The 17,804-nt window shown below is 47.5% G+C and overlaps 1 protein-coding gene across 34 annotated transcripts in view; it reads right to left on the bottom strand.

Annotated features, from left to right (window-relative positions):
- Positions 1-17,804, bottom strand: part of celf2 (cugbp, Elav-like family member 2) — a 294,221-nt gene that overhangs the window by 131,967 nt on the left and 144,450 nt on the right. For 2 of the 34 annotated variants that reach the window (XM_017302946.2, XM_008401609.3), the window contains exon 1: positions 7,421-8,041. The exons of 27 other annotated variants lie outside the window; for them this stretch is intronic. In XM_017302946.2, the coding sequence (XP_017158435.1) occupies positions 7,421-7,497 (77 nt within the window). In that variant the 5' untranslated portion in view covers positions 7,498-8,041. Of the gene's footprint in view, positions 1-7,420; positions 8,049-17,804 lie in introns of those variants that run through there. 5 more of the 34 variants (XM_081603727.1, XM_017302947.2, XM_081603731.1 and 2 more) reach the window with 5 other exon arrangements.

Here is a 17,804-nt window from a genome sequence, read left to right as displayed (position 1 = left end):
ACCCAGAGCGAGTCTGGAGGAGGTTTGAGCTGCTAGCAGGTGGCGCCGACCTTTTCCTGGGCTGAAAGGTCATGTGATCAGAAGCTTCAGCGGCGTCTAAAGTCAGCGGCGCGGCGTCACCTGACCCGACGGGCAGGGACCAACAGCTGCAGCAGGGAGAGACGGCAAACTACAGCGAACTACAGCAAACTACAGCAAACTACAGCAAACTACAGTGAACTACAGCGAACTACAGCGAACTACAGCAAACTACAGTGAACTACAGCAAACTACAGTGAACTACAGCAAACTACAGCAAACTACAGTGAACTACAGCAAACTACAGCAAACTACAGTGAACTACAGCAAACTACAGTGAACTACAGCAAACTACAGCGAACTACAGCAAACTACAGCGAACTACAGCAAACTACAGCAAACTACAGTGAACTACAGCGAACTACAGCAAACTACAGTGAACTACAGCAAACTACAGTGAACTACAGCAAACTACAGCGAACTACAGCGAACTACAGCAAACTACAGTGAACTACAGCAAACTACAGTGAACTACAGCAAACTACAGCAAACTACAGTGAACTACAGTAAGGAATTATCTTGTTTTCTCAGCCAGTCATGCTGCATGACTCTGTTTTGATGATGTAAAGCACTTCGCTGCTGAAATGTTCTGTACAAATAAAATTCGATTGATTGATAAAAATCCTGTAAAATTTCCCGACATCCGGTGAAAAAGCTGCGGTTTTGGTTCGGGGAAAATGTTTCTCATGTTTGGTGAATCCAGAGGAGCGATCGCCGCTTCAGGTGGAGGAAACAAAGAGCCTGATCAGAAGCTCTTTTACATCCAGCTCTGCTAACAGCGAACGGCGGAGAAACAGCATTCCTTTCAAAATAAAAGCTGCTTTTGCACAAACATGAACGTGAACAATGAGAGGAAAGCAGAGCGACGCCCCCAGCTGCTGATCAGTGAGGAATACTGCAGGTGAGCCTCAGCCTCTGTGTCCTGATGGCTCTTTTAGCTCAGTCCACAAACGCTGCTCCTAATCCCAAATTCCTCTCCTTCTCCACTGTAATGAGCTCCTCTCCGACTCAAGAGTTGACAGAGGTAAAGCGTTTAGCACGCATGAATGAAGAGGAGAGCAAGAGAGAGAGGGAGACGGGGGGTGCAGGCCAAAAGAGAGGAATCCAGAGAGACGTGCATGAGGTAAGCTCTCCCTCTGGCGCGGCGCAGCAACGTGCTGCAGCGTCCAAACGCAGCTGTTTGACAAAGAGACGCAGAGAAGAAGAATAAACTTCCCATGAAGCGAGATGCGTTTTCTCAGCCTGTCACAACAACCCGGGGGACGCAACGTGCGCGCCGTCGTCACATGGTGTGTGTTTGCGTGGGCGGCCGTTGTGTGCATGCTGCACTGAAATAATAACAAAAAGAAAAATAAATCACGGCTGATTCGTTCCAAGGCCCTGCGACGAGCGCCGCTCCCAGAATTCAGACGCATGCAGCAGCTGCAGCATCTCAACAGGAAGCAAGCAGCCGACATGATGGCGAAGGGACATCATGATGAAGGGACGGTCCATTAAACCCATCAAATAACTGTCTACATTCTTAAAATGAAATAATATTTAACATCTTTTCACATCAACACGTCCATCCAGGATGTTCTGCAAACAAAATCTATATTTTTTTACTGCTAATTTGGAAAAATATGCAACTGGGCCTCCAGTTTGATGTGATGCATTAAGAAGTGATGGAGTAAAAGTGATTAAAGGTTGATGGAGGAGATTCCTCTCCGCTAACAGAGACGATCATCATGGCTACAGACCGACCAGCAGGATGAACAATAACTGCGGCGCCGCCGCCGCCGTTCCTCCTGAATGTTTCACATTCACAGCCAGCGCCGGTTCAGATGTGTCAAACGATGCGGCCGCCTGCCGCCGCGCTGAAAGGTCACAACAGGAAGTGGGAGATCAGAACTCCTTTGTGTGGAGCAGCGAGCGAGCGCTGGAGTCCAGCTCCGTCTCCTGGATACCTTCGATTGGAGCCGGTGTCACTCCGGCAGGTTTTATCTCAGCTGCAGCTAAATGAGCTGCACAGGAAGTTCAGTCTGATCCTGATTCATGAACGGCTAAAATCTTCACTTAAATCTTTTCCTTCTTTAATAAAATATCTTCACTGTAAAATAAACACACCAGACATGAAGATGCAGTAAAATGTCTCTGCTTCCACTTCAACAGACATTTAGCACCAGAGAGGCTAACGACTAGCATGCCTAGCTTGCTAGTTGTTAAGCTAGAAAGTTCTCTTATGTACTTCCTGGAACAAAATGTACTTTATTTAAAAAAATCTGTAATCCCAGAAAGAATATCTGTGGCTGCGTAGCATGCTAGTTATTAGCCTCGCTAATGCTAACACAATTAAGTAAAATTCAGCTGGGAATTTAGTCTTAGCGCTACCACAGAAGCTAACAGCAGCAGTTTTCCTTCTTTGGGGTTCAGCCAATCAGCAGCACGGAAAATAAAGGCGTTTTTCTGCAAACGGCAGCCAATAAGAGAGCAGCGCGTGGTGGTAGGTCAAATTCCCAGGATGCTTTTCTTATAACAAGGAGTATTAATGTTTACCTTAATGTTGCACCAAATCAGAGCAACAGAAAAAACGTTTAACCTAAAACTGAGGACAAGCAGGCAGGTTGACGTTCTACATCTCAGTGACGGACGGAGAGTGATGTTCACTGATTCACACTCACTCTTCATACCCAGTGCTGGACGGCATCATGGACACATTCTGGAAAGCAAAACATTCTAAAGGGAAATCTGTGCCTGAAAATGATCCCAGCTGGTTTTCCCAGACGAATAAGGATCCAAAAACTTTTTTAAAACTGTCTGAACTATTAACGTTTCCCTCACTGAGGAACTCCAATAAAAATATGAATAATTTTGACAGAGAAAATGGTAAATCTGCTGCAGGTGAGACATGTTGGACGGTGTGTCCTCTGTGTCTCCGTTTGGACGCGTCCTGCTGCGGCCACGCCCCTGCCACAGGTACGCCGGGCCTGATGAAGCTGCGCCGCGCGGCCGTGATACATCACCGCCTCCACCGCCGTGTCAGCCTTAGACAACCGCTCCTGAGCCCCAGCACAGAGGAGACATTCATCATCATGACAGCACACACACACGCGCACACACACCCGCACACACACCCACACACACTGAGTGGGATAAAACAATGTTGCAGCTGGCGATGCGTGAAGACGACTCCATCGCTCCATATATCACACATACTGTCCGCGTTTCCCAGCTAAATAACAACATTATGAACAAAAACATCAGAGAAATCAGGTTTTTTCCTCGTGTTTCTTTTTCACGTCAGCATCCGACCAGATGTCCGTCCATGTCGGACCTTCACCGCTCCTCTTCCTCGCCCTGCAGCGTCATTTCCACTCTGCTCTTCGTTTTCCCGCCGTGTCGCTTTCTTCATGGCCAACGTCTTTTAAACACCTCTGGTGGTTAATCAATCCTGGGTTGGATAAACTGTGGAACTGTTAGACTTCACTGATCTGTCTAAATCGCCTAATTTCATATTTTGCTGCACATTTTGACTTTTCCAGAATCAGTTCTTGGAATCTGGAGGATTAAAAGTTAAATCTGATTTCCAGAACTGCACCAACCTGGATTCTCCGTGTTCAGAGATGTTTGATCTGGATTCCTCTGTGCATCTCCTGAAACGCTGCAGCAAACGGCTGATTCATGATCTTCCACATGAATTCTCCTCTACAGCGGCGTTCAGGCCAAGGTCTGCACAACAAACTCAGATTGAATGAATTATCAGCAGCATTGAGCTTCAGAGGCGTTTAAAGCCCAGCAGATATTTCTCATGAGAACCTCGTGTTGTCGGCCACAGGAGCCTTTCAGCTGTTGGCTTCGTGATTTGTGTCCTCTCATGCTTGGCCGGGGGTCAGGAAGGCGCAGTGTGTGTGTGTGTGTGTGTGTGTGTGTGTGTGTGTGTGTGTGCGGGTCATAAAGACAATCCGGGGTGAGCGTTACATTTGGCTCGCCTGTGGAAATCCCAGCTTGTTTTCACTCTGGGGAAAGTTTACAGTCGTTCTCTGGTTTCTCCTGGCCGGACGGACATTTTGTTCCCTCTGAAGGCTGCAGCTCCCGCGTCGGGACCCTGAGGAACCTCGCAGCTCAGCAACACAGGGAGGTGAGGGGTCGCATGTTTCCCAGACGGACCCCAGCCTCAGTTTGCACTTGGAGTAGGAGTGGAAAGTCCAGGCCAGAGGTCCTGCTCCAGTTTCCACCAAACTCTGTTTCTCTGCTTCCAACAATAACTGGGAGGAATTGTGCAAAAGTCTTCGGTCAGCCCTGATTCTTCACATCTTCCCACTGACAGTCTGGTAGATTCGGTTCGATTAGGAACCAAAACTGCAACATTTTCATCTGCTTTGAGAAACCTGTTCCCCTCCTGGCCTGTGGGGGCGCTGCAACAAAAACCACTGAAGGAAACGACACAAAAACAACTTCCTTCTTCTCCAGATGGAAACAAGATGGAGGCGTCAGATTTTAGAGGTTGGAGGATTTCAAAAAACCATGAGCCATTTCTCCTGCTAGCGCTAAGCTAGCACATCTGTTTCGGTTTTATTTACCCAGAATGCCCTGCGCTGTAGTCCACTTCCTGCTTTTGGAGCGGTCTCTGGTCACATGAATTCAAACCAGTTCAAGTAAACTGACAATGACAAAGCAAATGTCTTATCATGATAAAGATCATTTTCAGCCTGAGTGATGATGATGATGTACAGAAGAGGATCATCACCGCTGGAAAAACATGTCAAAAGTCAGAATCTGTTTTTTTCTGTTGTCCAGTTGTTTTTCTGTAACGATACGATAAATGTCCGTCCCTAACAGATGGACAGAAAACAATCTGTTCTTCTTTTGGTCCCTTTTCGAGGCCGACGTTAGGAAACATGCAGCCAAACGCAGCAGTTGTTGTCAGGCTGCAACAGGAAGTGGAAGCCTGGGAGGAGAGCGGCTTCACGCAGCAGAAAGGAAGCATCTGGCATGAAAAGCAGCTCTAAAACAGAGAGGTTAAACACAATAATGCAAAGAAGTATGTCAGAAGATTACCAGGAGCACCTCTCAGCAGTGAAAAGCCTCGGCGGAGTGGCGTGTTCACATAAATACAAAGTGTCATTTCCATAAGCGCTATCTGGTTAAACCTGTCCGCCTCCTCGCCGGCTGGGTAAGAGGGCACAGATAGGCCTGTCTAATTCCAGCGACACGCATTATTTAGAAATCCTTCACTTTCCCCCAGACGCGGCCAGCAGCCGCTGATGCAAAACACATCAACGGGACGAAGAGCAGGAGGAAGAGGAGGGCGGCCCCCGCCGGGCCCGCGGCGTGAGAGACGGTGACACTGATTAATGAGAAAGCGTCTCGTCACGAGAGCTTCTGGGTAATAGACTACACGGCGAGTGAATGGAGGCGACTCGGAGGAGCAGAGTGGACCGGGCCTTTCATCCGGAATGAAGCCGCGAGGGATGCAGTTTTGTTTCAGGAAACAAACGGAAAACACAGCTGGGAATTTTTTATCTCCCATCCTCTAATTACAGCAGCTCACTGATCCACAGCAGGCAGCACGACTCGCCACAAACAGGAAGTCACTCATCTCAAACCCTCACGACACGGGCTTAGAAATAAAGAGGTTTATGACAATCGGCAGCCAATAACCACTGGCTGTACTCTGAGCTCCACGCCAGGCAGTAAACCGTGATTTTAAATATTAAACTGGCTCTGGTCAGGATTTTCCCAGAATTAAAAGGTTTTCCTGCAGGTTCTTTGATCGCTGACAGAAAATGAAGGGATTACAAGATTATTCCCATTTCTGCTTCCAAGCGCATGTCGCCAACCTTCATCTGATCCGCACTGGACTCAACAGAACCAGAGCACATGGACCTGGTTGGTGCATTTCATCCACAGATTGCTCAGTATCAGCCGATCAGACACACAAATGAAATGGTTCATATTTAACATCAGATAAAGATCTAATCGATCAGATGAACCGATCACTGACCAATACTGATCCCTGACCGGCCTGCCGATTTTTAACCTTTTTAATTCTGTAATTTCAGAGAAGTAACTCTTGACATTTACATTCTGCAGGTTTTTAATCGAGCTCTTAGTTTGAAATCCAACAGAAAACGGAGATCGCTGATCAGAACCAATCGAGGAAAACTGATCGGACCAGCTGGTTTATCTCTGTGATAATGTTGCAACCAGGTCTGTGAATCCAAAGAACTGATCCACATTAAATAAACTTCTAGATAAAACTTCTGACCGGCCTGCCGATTATTCTGTAATTAACATGTTTTTATCTCAAACATTAACCGATAAATCACCAATCAGAGCCAAACTCTGGAAAATGAGCCAATCCCAGCTCATTACAGATGGATGTAATTATTACATAACGCAACAAATGTTCAAATATCAGCATGTATGTCTCCATAAAATGAAATGGCATCATTACTTTGCGCACCATGACTCAACAATATTCTCCTAATTACTCCCATTTATGTCCATTTGGAGCCAAATAGAGCCTCACAGCTGCATGAATCCTGATGGATTCCGCATCTTATCCATCATCACTGACTTTTAATGACTTTTTATTCCTGCCGCACCAACTTATTGGAAGAAAAAGTGAAATTAAAAAGAAAAACTGGAGCCCAGTGAAGGTTTCTCTCTGCTGGGAAATAAAGGAGCAAAATCCGTCAGCAAACAGGAAGCAAGAGCGGAGCGACGGGAGCGGGACATGCGGGACACATGACGACATGACGGGGACAAAAGCGCCTTTGTCTCTGCGAGCTGCACGAGTTTAACGCAATTACAGCTAAATGCAATTAGCGGACACGGGATAGCGGCGCATTCCTGCGTCCACACAAGCACGCACACACACCAAGTGTCCAAAGTGAGGAGAAAAACACGCAGCCAGGGCGTCAACGCGCGCATGAGACACGCATCTCCACTTCTGCGCTTTTTCTGATCCGATTTCCTCCAGCAGCAGCAGCGCGGAGGGAGCGGGGAGGGCGGCGGGCTTCATGCGCTCCTCCGCCGGCTGCAGCGTCCCGAACGCGGCGCTCCAAACCCGGTGGTGATGATGATGATGGTGGCGGTGGTGATGATGGCGGATGTTCTGCATGCTCGGCGCAGCGCAGCGGATCGGATCGGATCGGAGAGGCTCATAAAGGCGGCGGCGGCGTTAATTCCTCATAATGGCGTTTATTCATCAGCATCCGGGCTGCGCACATCCACCCACCGACCACTGAGATCCGGACCGGCCGTTCATTCTGACCCGATTCAACATCTCCACACCGGACAGCCGCAAAAAATAAAATACAAATAAAAACAGGAGCAGAAAGAGAGGAGAATAACTTACATTCTGTCTCCAGGGACGAGCAGGCGGCTCTCCACCATCATATCGGGCAGAAAATCCAGGTTGTAGGCTGAAGTCATGCTGCCTGCCTGCCTGCCTGCCTGGCCGGTGTCTGCGGCGGTGTGCGCGCCTCCCTCCGGCTGTCCGTGTGTGTGTGAGCGCCGCCCCGGTAAGAAAGGAGCGTCGCTCTGCCCGAACTGCGCCTGGTCGCGGAGACGGAGAGGGACAGGTGCAAGAGCCGAGGCCTCCCTAAAGGCGGTGCAGCCTCCAGCAGTTGTCACATTCTCCCCCCTCCCTCTGCCTCTCTGGGTCCCGGTTCGGGTCCGGTCGCTGCTGCTGCTGCTGGTTCCGATCCGCCCGTCCTGGATGGTGAAGCCGCTGTGCAGCAGCGCAGCTAGCGGAGCTGGAGGAGCGGATCCAGCAGGGAGGCGTGGCGCTGCAGCTCCTTAAATAGACTCTGCGCTGCGCGGGAAAGTATTCACACCCCTTCAACTTCCACAGTGTTAGCGCCACACTGGTTGTCCACTGAAAAACTGACAAGTGTGGCGTGTGTTTTCCTTGGAGATGTATTTCCTTTCCGGATGATTGCGTCACTTCCTTCAGTGCAGCAGGTGAAACATCGCAGTGGGTCCAGGCAGGGCTGGACAATATGGCAGAAAAACTTCTATCAGCGTTTCGTATCAGTTGATATTGATAACTATTGATCGGTGTTTTGTTTTAAACATCTGAAAAAACCAAACTGCTGGCAGAAACTTCAGGTTTGATCCTCAGTTTGTGGAAACCAGAAACTGCTGCTGCATGTGTTCAACAGCTTGTTGCTAGGTAACCAAAGAATGAGCGAGTTGCTAGGTAACCGATTAGTGAGTTAGCTAGTTGATTCCAGCTTAGCTTAGCTTAGCCATGAGAGGTTGAGCGGCTACAGCCTTTCCTCTGCCTACATCTCCCAGAATGCTGTGCGGTTTTGGATCACAGTTCAGTGAAATTATTGATGCGTTATTTATTGATATTGATCAGGTGTCTGTAACGATAGATACTGTAAGATCCATCAGACCGGATGGACAGCGTCCGGTGAAGCCATCCCCTCAGCATGATGCTGCCGTCAGCGTGCCTCACCATGACGACGGAGGGCTGACGTACAGAGACACTCCTCCAGTTTCCTGTAACTTTACAGCCTAAAACTTTTGTTCATTTTGAGTTTTTAAATAAAATTTCATGACTTTTTTTTTCTGCCATTTTGTGACACAACCATGAAAAGCAACGCAGAATCATGAAGCTGATCTAAATGTTCAATAATCTACAACCAAGTGACTAGAGTCTCCAGATTTGTCCAAGTGAAACCATTCTGGTCCCGGTTCTGGTTCTGGTTCTGGTTCTGGTTCCGTGGAGAACACCCAGCATCACGAGAACCAGTTGAACCAGCAGCAGGTCTGAATTTAAACGTTTAAAACTTTGAACATCTCCAAATAAAGGAACAACCTGAACATAACGCTGCTTCGCTGAAGCACGGTAGTGGCAGCATCATGCTGTGGGGAGGCTCTTTGAATCCCATCTGAGCTTCAACCCTTTAGATATCCAGTTTTATTATTATTATTAATAATAAAATAAATGTAAAAACTGTATAAAAACTTTTACAAATAGCAGAAATTTCTTCTGTATTGAACAACATGACATCCACACACGGTTGATCACTTTGTGTCGATCACTTTGTGTCGATCACTTTGTGTCGATCACTTTGTGTTGATCACTTTGTGTCGATCACTTTGTGTCGATCACTTTGTGTTGATCACTTTGTGTTGATCACTTTGTGTCGATCACTTTGTGTTGCTTTGCATCCTTACAGCCGTTCAACACTAAAACATGACGTTTTTTGACGTTATTTTCCGTCTGATCGGCTTCCGCTGCTCACGGCTTCATTTAAACGTGAGACTTGTTCTGCAGCTACTTCGTCTCCATGTCCAGTCAATAATCTGTCAACAAATCAATTGTTGGTTTAATAGATTCTTGCTCCAAATAACAGCTAATTACACGAGCAGCTCTGAAGCTCACGCCGCGCTGCACAATCACCGTTCAGAGCGAGCAGAACATCGCAGCCAGTTAGGTGATTCACACTCAGATGAGTTGACCAAATTTGGAGAGGTGCAATTACACATGGGGATAGCTTTGTAATAATCATCCTGCCCATAATTTGCTGACGGTATTTTGCGGTGTGTTAATTGTGTGGGTCCAGAACGGCTCCCTGTGGAAGTGGACCGGGCCTGAACGCGGCGCGGCGCCGCAGCAGCAGCTCCCCGCTGCCCCACTTCCCTCCTCGCTCCCTGCAAGAAGCAGAAGAAACGGAGGCACTCCAGTGAAATAATGAGCCTCTCTCATACGGAGGAAGGCGGCTCTCTGGGGAAGAGGGCGAGTATCTGGGTCAATGTGGGGAAAATGTGCTCAGTCTGCACACGTAGCGCAGCGTAACTGCGTGAAGTGGGCGGGGCTTGGATCCACCTGACGCCGTCCCGCGGCGGAGACGACCGGACGTTACATAACCCCATCACATGCTTCACGCGCCGATCGAACACAAGCATCGCCGGAGGTAGCGGCAACGCAGGAGCGGCGCTCACGCCTCCAGTTTCTGCCCTTCAGGGCTTCTGTAGTGCCCAGAGCAAATTACATTTAAAACAGTCATTTACCTGCCAAGAAACGCTGGATACTCCACAAATCTCCCTGTCAACACATCTCACTGAAATTACTCTGCAGCACAGGAGCAGGCCTCTTTTGAGAAGTGATGACAGCGAGTTCCCGCTGAAAATAACCTGAAATCCACAGAAACAACAATAAGCATGACAGGAAGCGGATAAAGCAGTAGGTTAAACTAATTCAGCCGTGTCATCGCTGTTATCGCTGCGCTGCTGTCAGATAGCAGGAATTATTTATCTCCTCCCACAGATTCACATCATCCTGCGTTAGCTGTAACTCAAGAGGACAGAACTCATCTTCCAGAAGCAGATAATGTTGTTCCTCTACTAAACTCACATTAGATGTAGAATAGCAAACACACCAGACGTCCAGCTGGAGACCAGAGACCAGCGGAGACGATCTGGACCTGCTTCAGATCCTGAAACTGCCAAACATGCATCAACATGCAGGAACTACTTTCTACTGTTTGACTTATTTCCTTCTTGCAGGTTCAACCAATCAACACCAATTAAAATGAACGGCGCTCCGGGATTGGCTGCTTTGTAAACATTAGCCGTTAGCTCAACAACTAGCATGGCGTCAACAGATTCCAGCCTCCAAGATGCAGATTCCTTCATACGACAGCAAACCATCAGAAAAACGGAGGGGAACATTTCCACAAAAACTTTGGAGAATGTTGGAAACTTTTTATAATATTTCAACTTTCATGAGAATCCAAAACAAAGAAATGAAGCAACAAGATCATGAAGTACGCAGTGTTTCTGAAACACAGTGTAACAGGAGTTTACTGATTAATGCCACTAAAGATGGCCGCCGCCCAGCAGCGCTCTGTTTGCAGCAGTAAAGATGGCCGCCACCCAGCAGCTCTCTGCTTGCAGCAGTAAAGATGGCCGCCACCCAGTCTGTTTGCAGCAGTAAAGATGGCCGCCACCCAGTCTGATTGCAGCAGTAAAGATGGCCGCCACCCAGTCTGATTGCAGCAGTAAAGATGGCCGCCACAGGTGGAAACATCAGATCTCACCGTTCAGGCTGAGGTAGAAAAGTCAGATTTAGGTTGTGTTGCCTTATAAAGGCTATTTTAATAGTTTAAACAGTAAATAATCGTAAACATGCATTAATATCCTCAGTGGAAACTGTCAGCCTTCCTCATCTCACCTCTTTAGCCAATCAGCTCCAAGGAAACTGAACGATATTCCTGGATTGGCTGCTTAGCAAATGCCATCCAATAACTAGAGTCATAATAATATTTCAAATTCAAAAACGGCTTTTTCTTTGTAATAAGTTACAAAATAAAAATACTGTTAATTTTATTTAATGTTCCATAAGATGATTATTGTTGAGGGATAAAGTTTGTTTGATCTGCCACCGCTCAGTCCAAAGGAATGTTGATCTAAATGGTCGTCGGTGTGTGTGTGTGTGTGTGTGCGTGCGTGTGTGTGTGTGTGTGTGTGCGTGCGTGCGTGTGTGTGTGTGCGTGTGTGTGTGCGTGCGCGTGTGTGTGTGTGTGCGTGCGTGCGTGTGTGTGTGCGTGCGCGTGTGTATGTGTGTGCGTGCGTGCGTGCGTGTGTATGTGCGTGCGTGCGTGTGTGTGTGCGTGTGTGCGTGCGTGTGTGTGTGTATGCGTGCGCGTGTGTATGTGTGTGCGTGCGTGCGTGTGTGCGTGTGTGTGTGCGTGCGTGTGTGTGCGTGCGCGTGTATGTGTGTGCGTGTGTGTCTGTGTGTGTGTGTGTGTGTGTGTGTGTGTGTGTGTGTGTGTGTGTGCGTCCTGGGCTCAGGAACACCTGGATAACGGAGCAGAGTCGCCGCCCAGCTCCAGGTTCTGAATCGACCCGTTCGCTCACATCTGGTAAACAATCAAGCAATCAAATCTCCTCGTTTGCTTCTCATTCTAAACAAATCCTTCCCTCCTGTTCGCCAAACAAAACCTGCCGTCCATTAATAAAACATGATGCTGCTGGAGAGAAAAACTGGCCTGTTTTTAACATGCAGCCTGCACAGCTGGAGGTGAGGCTTGTTTGTTCGCTTGTTCCACGTGTTTCTGGTCCTTGGAGATAATTAGCCTTTAATGGTGCCGAGGCTCCCAGAGAACAAAGGAGGAAATCAAAGGAAGCAGGACGAGCCGACGCCATAAAAGGCAGGTTGAGTTTTACTGGTCAGATCCAGTCAAGCCGTTCTTCATCGCTGCCTGCTCCTCCTCGCCCATCGCTCCGTCTCCCAGCCTGAGGCCTCGTGTTCCCACATCCCGCTCATGGCGAGGTCTGCCTCAGCCATCGCTCCTCTCTCCCCGTCTAGTTATTTCTATCTTTTCTCCCCCTACGTCTCTCCATCACCTCGGGCTGAGGTGGGGGCTCAGCTGCCCGAACAATACAAATCGATCACTTAGAGAGGAGGAGGAGGAGGAAACAATGAACTGGGCCAAAAATAGCTGCTCTGACACAGAAAATTAGAACAATAAACGGAGGAGAAAGTGAAAAGCATCATCCAAGTCCTGCTTGGATCTCAGGGAAGGAGAGGATGGTGCCGGAGCTTTTCACACGTGAATATTTAATGAGCAGCTCATGAATAATTCAGAGCAGCAAGCAGCTGCGTTTGAGCCTAAGTGGACATGTGAGGAGCCGGATCCAGACAGAACCGACTGCTGCCGCTCATGCAGCGGACGGCCAGCTGAATGAAGGCGGCGCCGGGCGGCTCCAGCCTCCTGCTCGCCCAGATCCCCCCTGACAGCTAACTCTGACCATCACTCCGTCCTCACATCTCACTCCCATGATGCTCGATGCCTCGGCGTGTTATTGGCCGCGCTCGGCTCCGGTCAGGACATTGCGTTCCAGTTAACACGGATCCCTGCTCCACCTGTGGGGCTGCAGCCTCCTCCAGAAATGCTCGCTGACCTGTTTTGCACAAATTCTGACACCACATCGACTCGGATCGCAGCTGGACTGATGAAGCAGCTTTCCTTTTATCTGAACCCAGGAGCCTGTGAACCAGGACAGACTTCCTGATTCAGCTTCAGCTGACACATGAAAAGGTTTCGGTCGGGCTTGCCTTTGGGTCGTTTGCTTTTCTGTGAGTGAAGAGCTGATTTTCTGCAACTTTAGTGTAAACAAGTGTTAAAACTTGCGTTGCGTCATCACTGAAAACGCGTCAACAGGAAACTTAATCCTCCCTTCCAAAAGGTGGCGACAAACTCAAAGATCACAAGTCAAACAATCAGCAGAGAGAAAAACAAATCTGAGGAGACATGGCAGCTACGATGAGGAGATGTGAAGCTCCGTTATTAAGCAGGAAGTTAAACTGATGCAAAGAAGACTCAAAGATTAAACCAAGACCCATTATTTAGCATTATTAGCAGCTAACGTTAGCATTATTAGCATTAATGCTAACGTTAGCTTTATTAGCAGCTAACATTTATTATTAGTTAAAATAATTCAGGTTTCTCCTTCCTTCCTGTAGTATGCTAGCTGGTGAGGTAGTATTGAAGCTAACGCTAAAGACCAAGCTAACAGAAACTAGCTTAACTGCCCTTAAGACAGAAATATTTAGGTTGAAGTGATAAATAACTTAATCGCAACGCGAACATATGGTGCTTCTGCATTTAACGACTCCAAAACTCACAATAATAATCTGTAGATGTTAATGCTAGCAAGCTAATATTAGCTATAGCATGCTAACTTACAACCTTTTTTACAGAATATGAACCACAGTCCAATCAGAGACCAGAGATGATTTTGATCATGTCAGTAATCACTTTATTGTTCAAAGAACCAAAAACGCTGCAATATAAATACTTTACATGAGTAAAATAGGAGCTAATCTAAAATTATTCATACCCATGGCAGATCGAGGTTAAAGTCAAATATTAATCTAAGTTATTGATCACACTGTCAGTGAGCACCGTATGCAGATTATGAAGAACTGCCTCAGCAAGTCTTACTAATTATTTAATGCACTCAGGCTTTATTTGTGATGTTTGCTCAACGCAGCACAAAAAGTTTTGCACTGCAAAGAGGCAGTAAAGTCATTAGGAAACTACAAATAAGTTGTTTCACTGCTAAAACAGCAGAAGCCCCCAAGAAACAACTTCTAAATAAAAAAGTTAAATGAGCAGAAGTTAATTTTTCCACTAGTTGACTCACCGTCTCGACCCAAAGCGAGAAAATATTACCGCTTTTTTAATAACTTACAGTCATAATCAGACTTTTCTGATTGGAAACCAAGTTACAGATAATCTGAGGAGAAGATTAGGGTGATGGCAAAGAGGCCGTGCTAAGCTAACAGCACAAAGAATTAAAAGGAACCAAAAAGCTGCTCAGCAATTAGAAGAACCGCATGTTGATGTCCAACCGCTGGACAGACGACCGGTTGCACATGATGCTGCACATGATGCTGCACATGGAGCTGCACATGATGCTGCACATGGAGCTGCACATGGAGCTGCACATGGAGCTGCACATGATGAGTTGGACATGATGCTGCACATGATGCTGCACATGATGCTGCACATGATGCTGCACATGATGCTGCACATGATGCTGCACATGATGCTGCACATGATGCTGCACATGATGCTGCACATGATGCTGCACATGATGCTGCACATGGAGCTGCACATGGAGCTGCACATGGAGCTTCACATGATGCTGCACATGATGCTGCACATGGTGCTTCACATGATGCTGCACATGATGCTTCACATGGAGCTTCACATGGAGCTTCACATGATGCTGCACATGATGCTGCACATGATGCTGCACATGGAGCTGCACATGGAGCTGCACATGATGCTGCACATGATGCTGCACATGATGCTGCACATGATGCTGCACATGGAGCTGCACATGATGCTGCACATGATGCTGCACATGATGCTGCACATGATGCTGCACATGATGCTGCACATGGAGCTGCACATGGAGCTGCACATGATGCTGCACATGGAGCTGCACATGATGCTGCACATGGAGCTGCACATGATGCTGCACATGGAGCTGCACATGATGCTGCACATGATGCTTCACATGGAGCTTCACATGGAGCTGCACATGATGCTGCACATGATGCTGCACATGGTGCTTCACATGATGCTGCACATGGAGCTTCACATGGAGCTTCACATGATGCTGCACATGATGCTGCACATGATGCTTCACATGGAGCTTCACATGGAGCTTCACATGATGCTGCACATGGAGCTGCACATGATGCTGCACATGGTGCTTCACATGGAGCTTCACATGATGCTTCACATGATGCTTCACATGGAGCTTCACATGATGCTTCACATGATGCTTCACATGATGCTTCACATGGAGCTTCACATGGAGCTTCACATGATGCTTCACATGATGCTTCACATGGAGCTTCACATGATGCTTCACATGATGCTGCACATGATGCTTCACATGGAGCTTCACATGAGCTTCACATGATGCTTCACATGATGCTGCACATGATGCTTCACATGGAGCTTCACATGGAGCTTCACATGATGCTGCACATGATGCTGCACATGGAGCTTCACATGATGCTTCACATGGAGCTCCAGTTTTATATCTTCTGCCGGTCTGAGGTCAGAGGTCAGATGTTAGTTTGCTTATCTGCCCAGTTTCAACCACCAGGCTGTTTGAGACAAAGTTAATGATGGTGCCCAACGCATCATGACGCTGCCACCACCGTGTCTGACAGCTGGTGCCTACCAAGACTAACAACGTAACAAAAACTGAAACTGAGAAAACAATTTTGTTAACCGACATAAAAAAGGGGATAAACCAGCCAAACTAGCCCAGATAACGGCTCTAATCCTCTAAGCTTTATTTTTATCTCTTTGTCTCGTCGTCCGTGTGCGTTTGGTGGATTTGGCTCATAAGGAAGAACTGATCACATCCCCCTGCAGGTGCATGTAAACACCTGAGCCTGTGTGTCTGGTTTGAGTTTAGTTTAGATGAAATCTGTTTTCCTCCAGAGCAGGTGAAGATCCGTCGGTTCAGCTAAAGCCTGGACCTCCAAACGCTTCGTGATGTTTGACGTCGTTCTGAATTACGCCGCCAAGCCGCTCCAGGTTTTACACTCGGCCCTGATTTGTCCTCTCAATGCAAATAATGGAGTATGGATGGATGCAGCGCGGCCACTCAGAGCGCCGCCCGCTCCACCTGCGGCGCAGCCGAGCGTGCTGCAGCTGTAATTGGCCATCGCATCGATGACAGAGAAAGCTCGTCCATTCATCACATCTCCCTCCTCCCTCTCTCTCGGCCCCGCTGCTGCCAACCTGGACCAATCCCCCTCCTCCTCCTCTGCTCCTCTTCCTCATTAAAGTGGGACCCAGGCAGTAGCGGTCACTGCCTCTCATTTATTTTCATTTGAAACTGGTGCAGCTCCACTGATCCTCTGGGGCTGCAGGAGAGAGGAGGATGGTGTCATTCTGATAACAGCCAACACACACACACACACACACACACACACACACACACACACACACACACACACACACACACCGTAATGCAATGCCTTGTGCGTGTGGATGGGACACACACACACACACAATCCCAAACACAAAGGCGTGTCTGTGCGTCTGCCTGTGAGTAGATGCACTTTCACACCCATTTCAATTCATTTCACGCACATATTCACACATTTCATGTACCTGCGAAGCGCCGCACTCCTCCTCGTCTTCCAGACGCCCCCCGCCCACTGCATGCTTCTGTCTTGATTGTGTGATTTTTGAGACGGTGATGATAGCGGGGTGTGAATCAGCGGCCGGTTAACCTGCACCTATTGTCACCTGTATGATTGCCTGTATTGATCGGGTGTCTGTTGCATGTGTGTGTGTGTGTGTGTGTGTGTGTGTCTGCAGGGGGCTTCCTGCAGGAGTGTGTCCGTGCATTTTATTAGACGCCCCGGTGGAGCGGCCCTGCCCGACACTCGCCTGATTGAAAAGAGGCGAGGCAGATTAAATCGCCGCGGCGACGGAGACGGCGTGCGCCCGGCGGATGTTTGGAGACGGCGGCGGGCGTTTTAAAACCTCACGGCTCTGACCCACTGAGCTGACAGTGGGTACACGGGACGGGTCACTGATCCACACACACGCAGGAAGAACCAGACCAGAAGCTCATCTGTATCCCTGCTGCACTTCAGATTCAAATAAATCCCAACTTTGAAGGAGTTCTCCGAATAACTCACCGTCTTCAAATCAAGGAAAATGCAGCTTCCTCCCAGCAGGGGCGGATCTGAAAGGGGGCTCTAGGGGGGCCGAGTCTTTACCCTAAAAACAAAACTCTCGTTTTTATGTGCAGAAGCCTCTTAAAGCCTTCAGATTAAATATTAATTCACAAAAATTTGTTCTCAATTTTACTTATCAGGTAAAAAGACTTTCACATTTTTACAAAAGAAAAAAAACGGAACATTTTTCTAATAATAAGAGACTGCTCAATTATAACACCTTATCTAATATTTAGAAATTATGCCAAGCTGGTAAAAGTAGAAAATGAAGTGAAAATTCTGGGATTTAAAAGACAAAAATGTGAAAAATGATACAATTACAAATGAACTAAATGATAAAGGTCATTTATAACTAAAATTTATCTGTTTTCTTCCAAAACACTAAAACGATTTTTAGTGTTTTGTGACTTTTTGTTGTCTCAAAATTACACCAATGTGAAAATACATTGAATACGTCTTAATTTTAAATACAAATAGACATGATATCATAATT

This window comes from Poecilia reticulata, chromosome 23, assembly GCF_904066995.2.
Source record: "Poecilia reticulata chromosome 23, P_reticulata-male-v2, whole genome shotgun sequence".
Classification (NCBI taxonomy): domain Eukaryota; kingdom Metazoa; phylum Chordata; class Actinopteri; order Cyprinodontiformes; family Poeciliidae; genus Poecilia; species Poecilia reticulata.
Note: the sequence above shows the minus strand (reverse complement) of the source record. Positions and strands in the feature narration are given on the sequence as shown.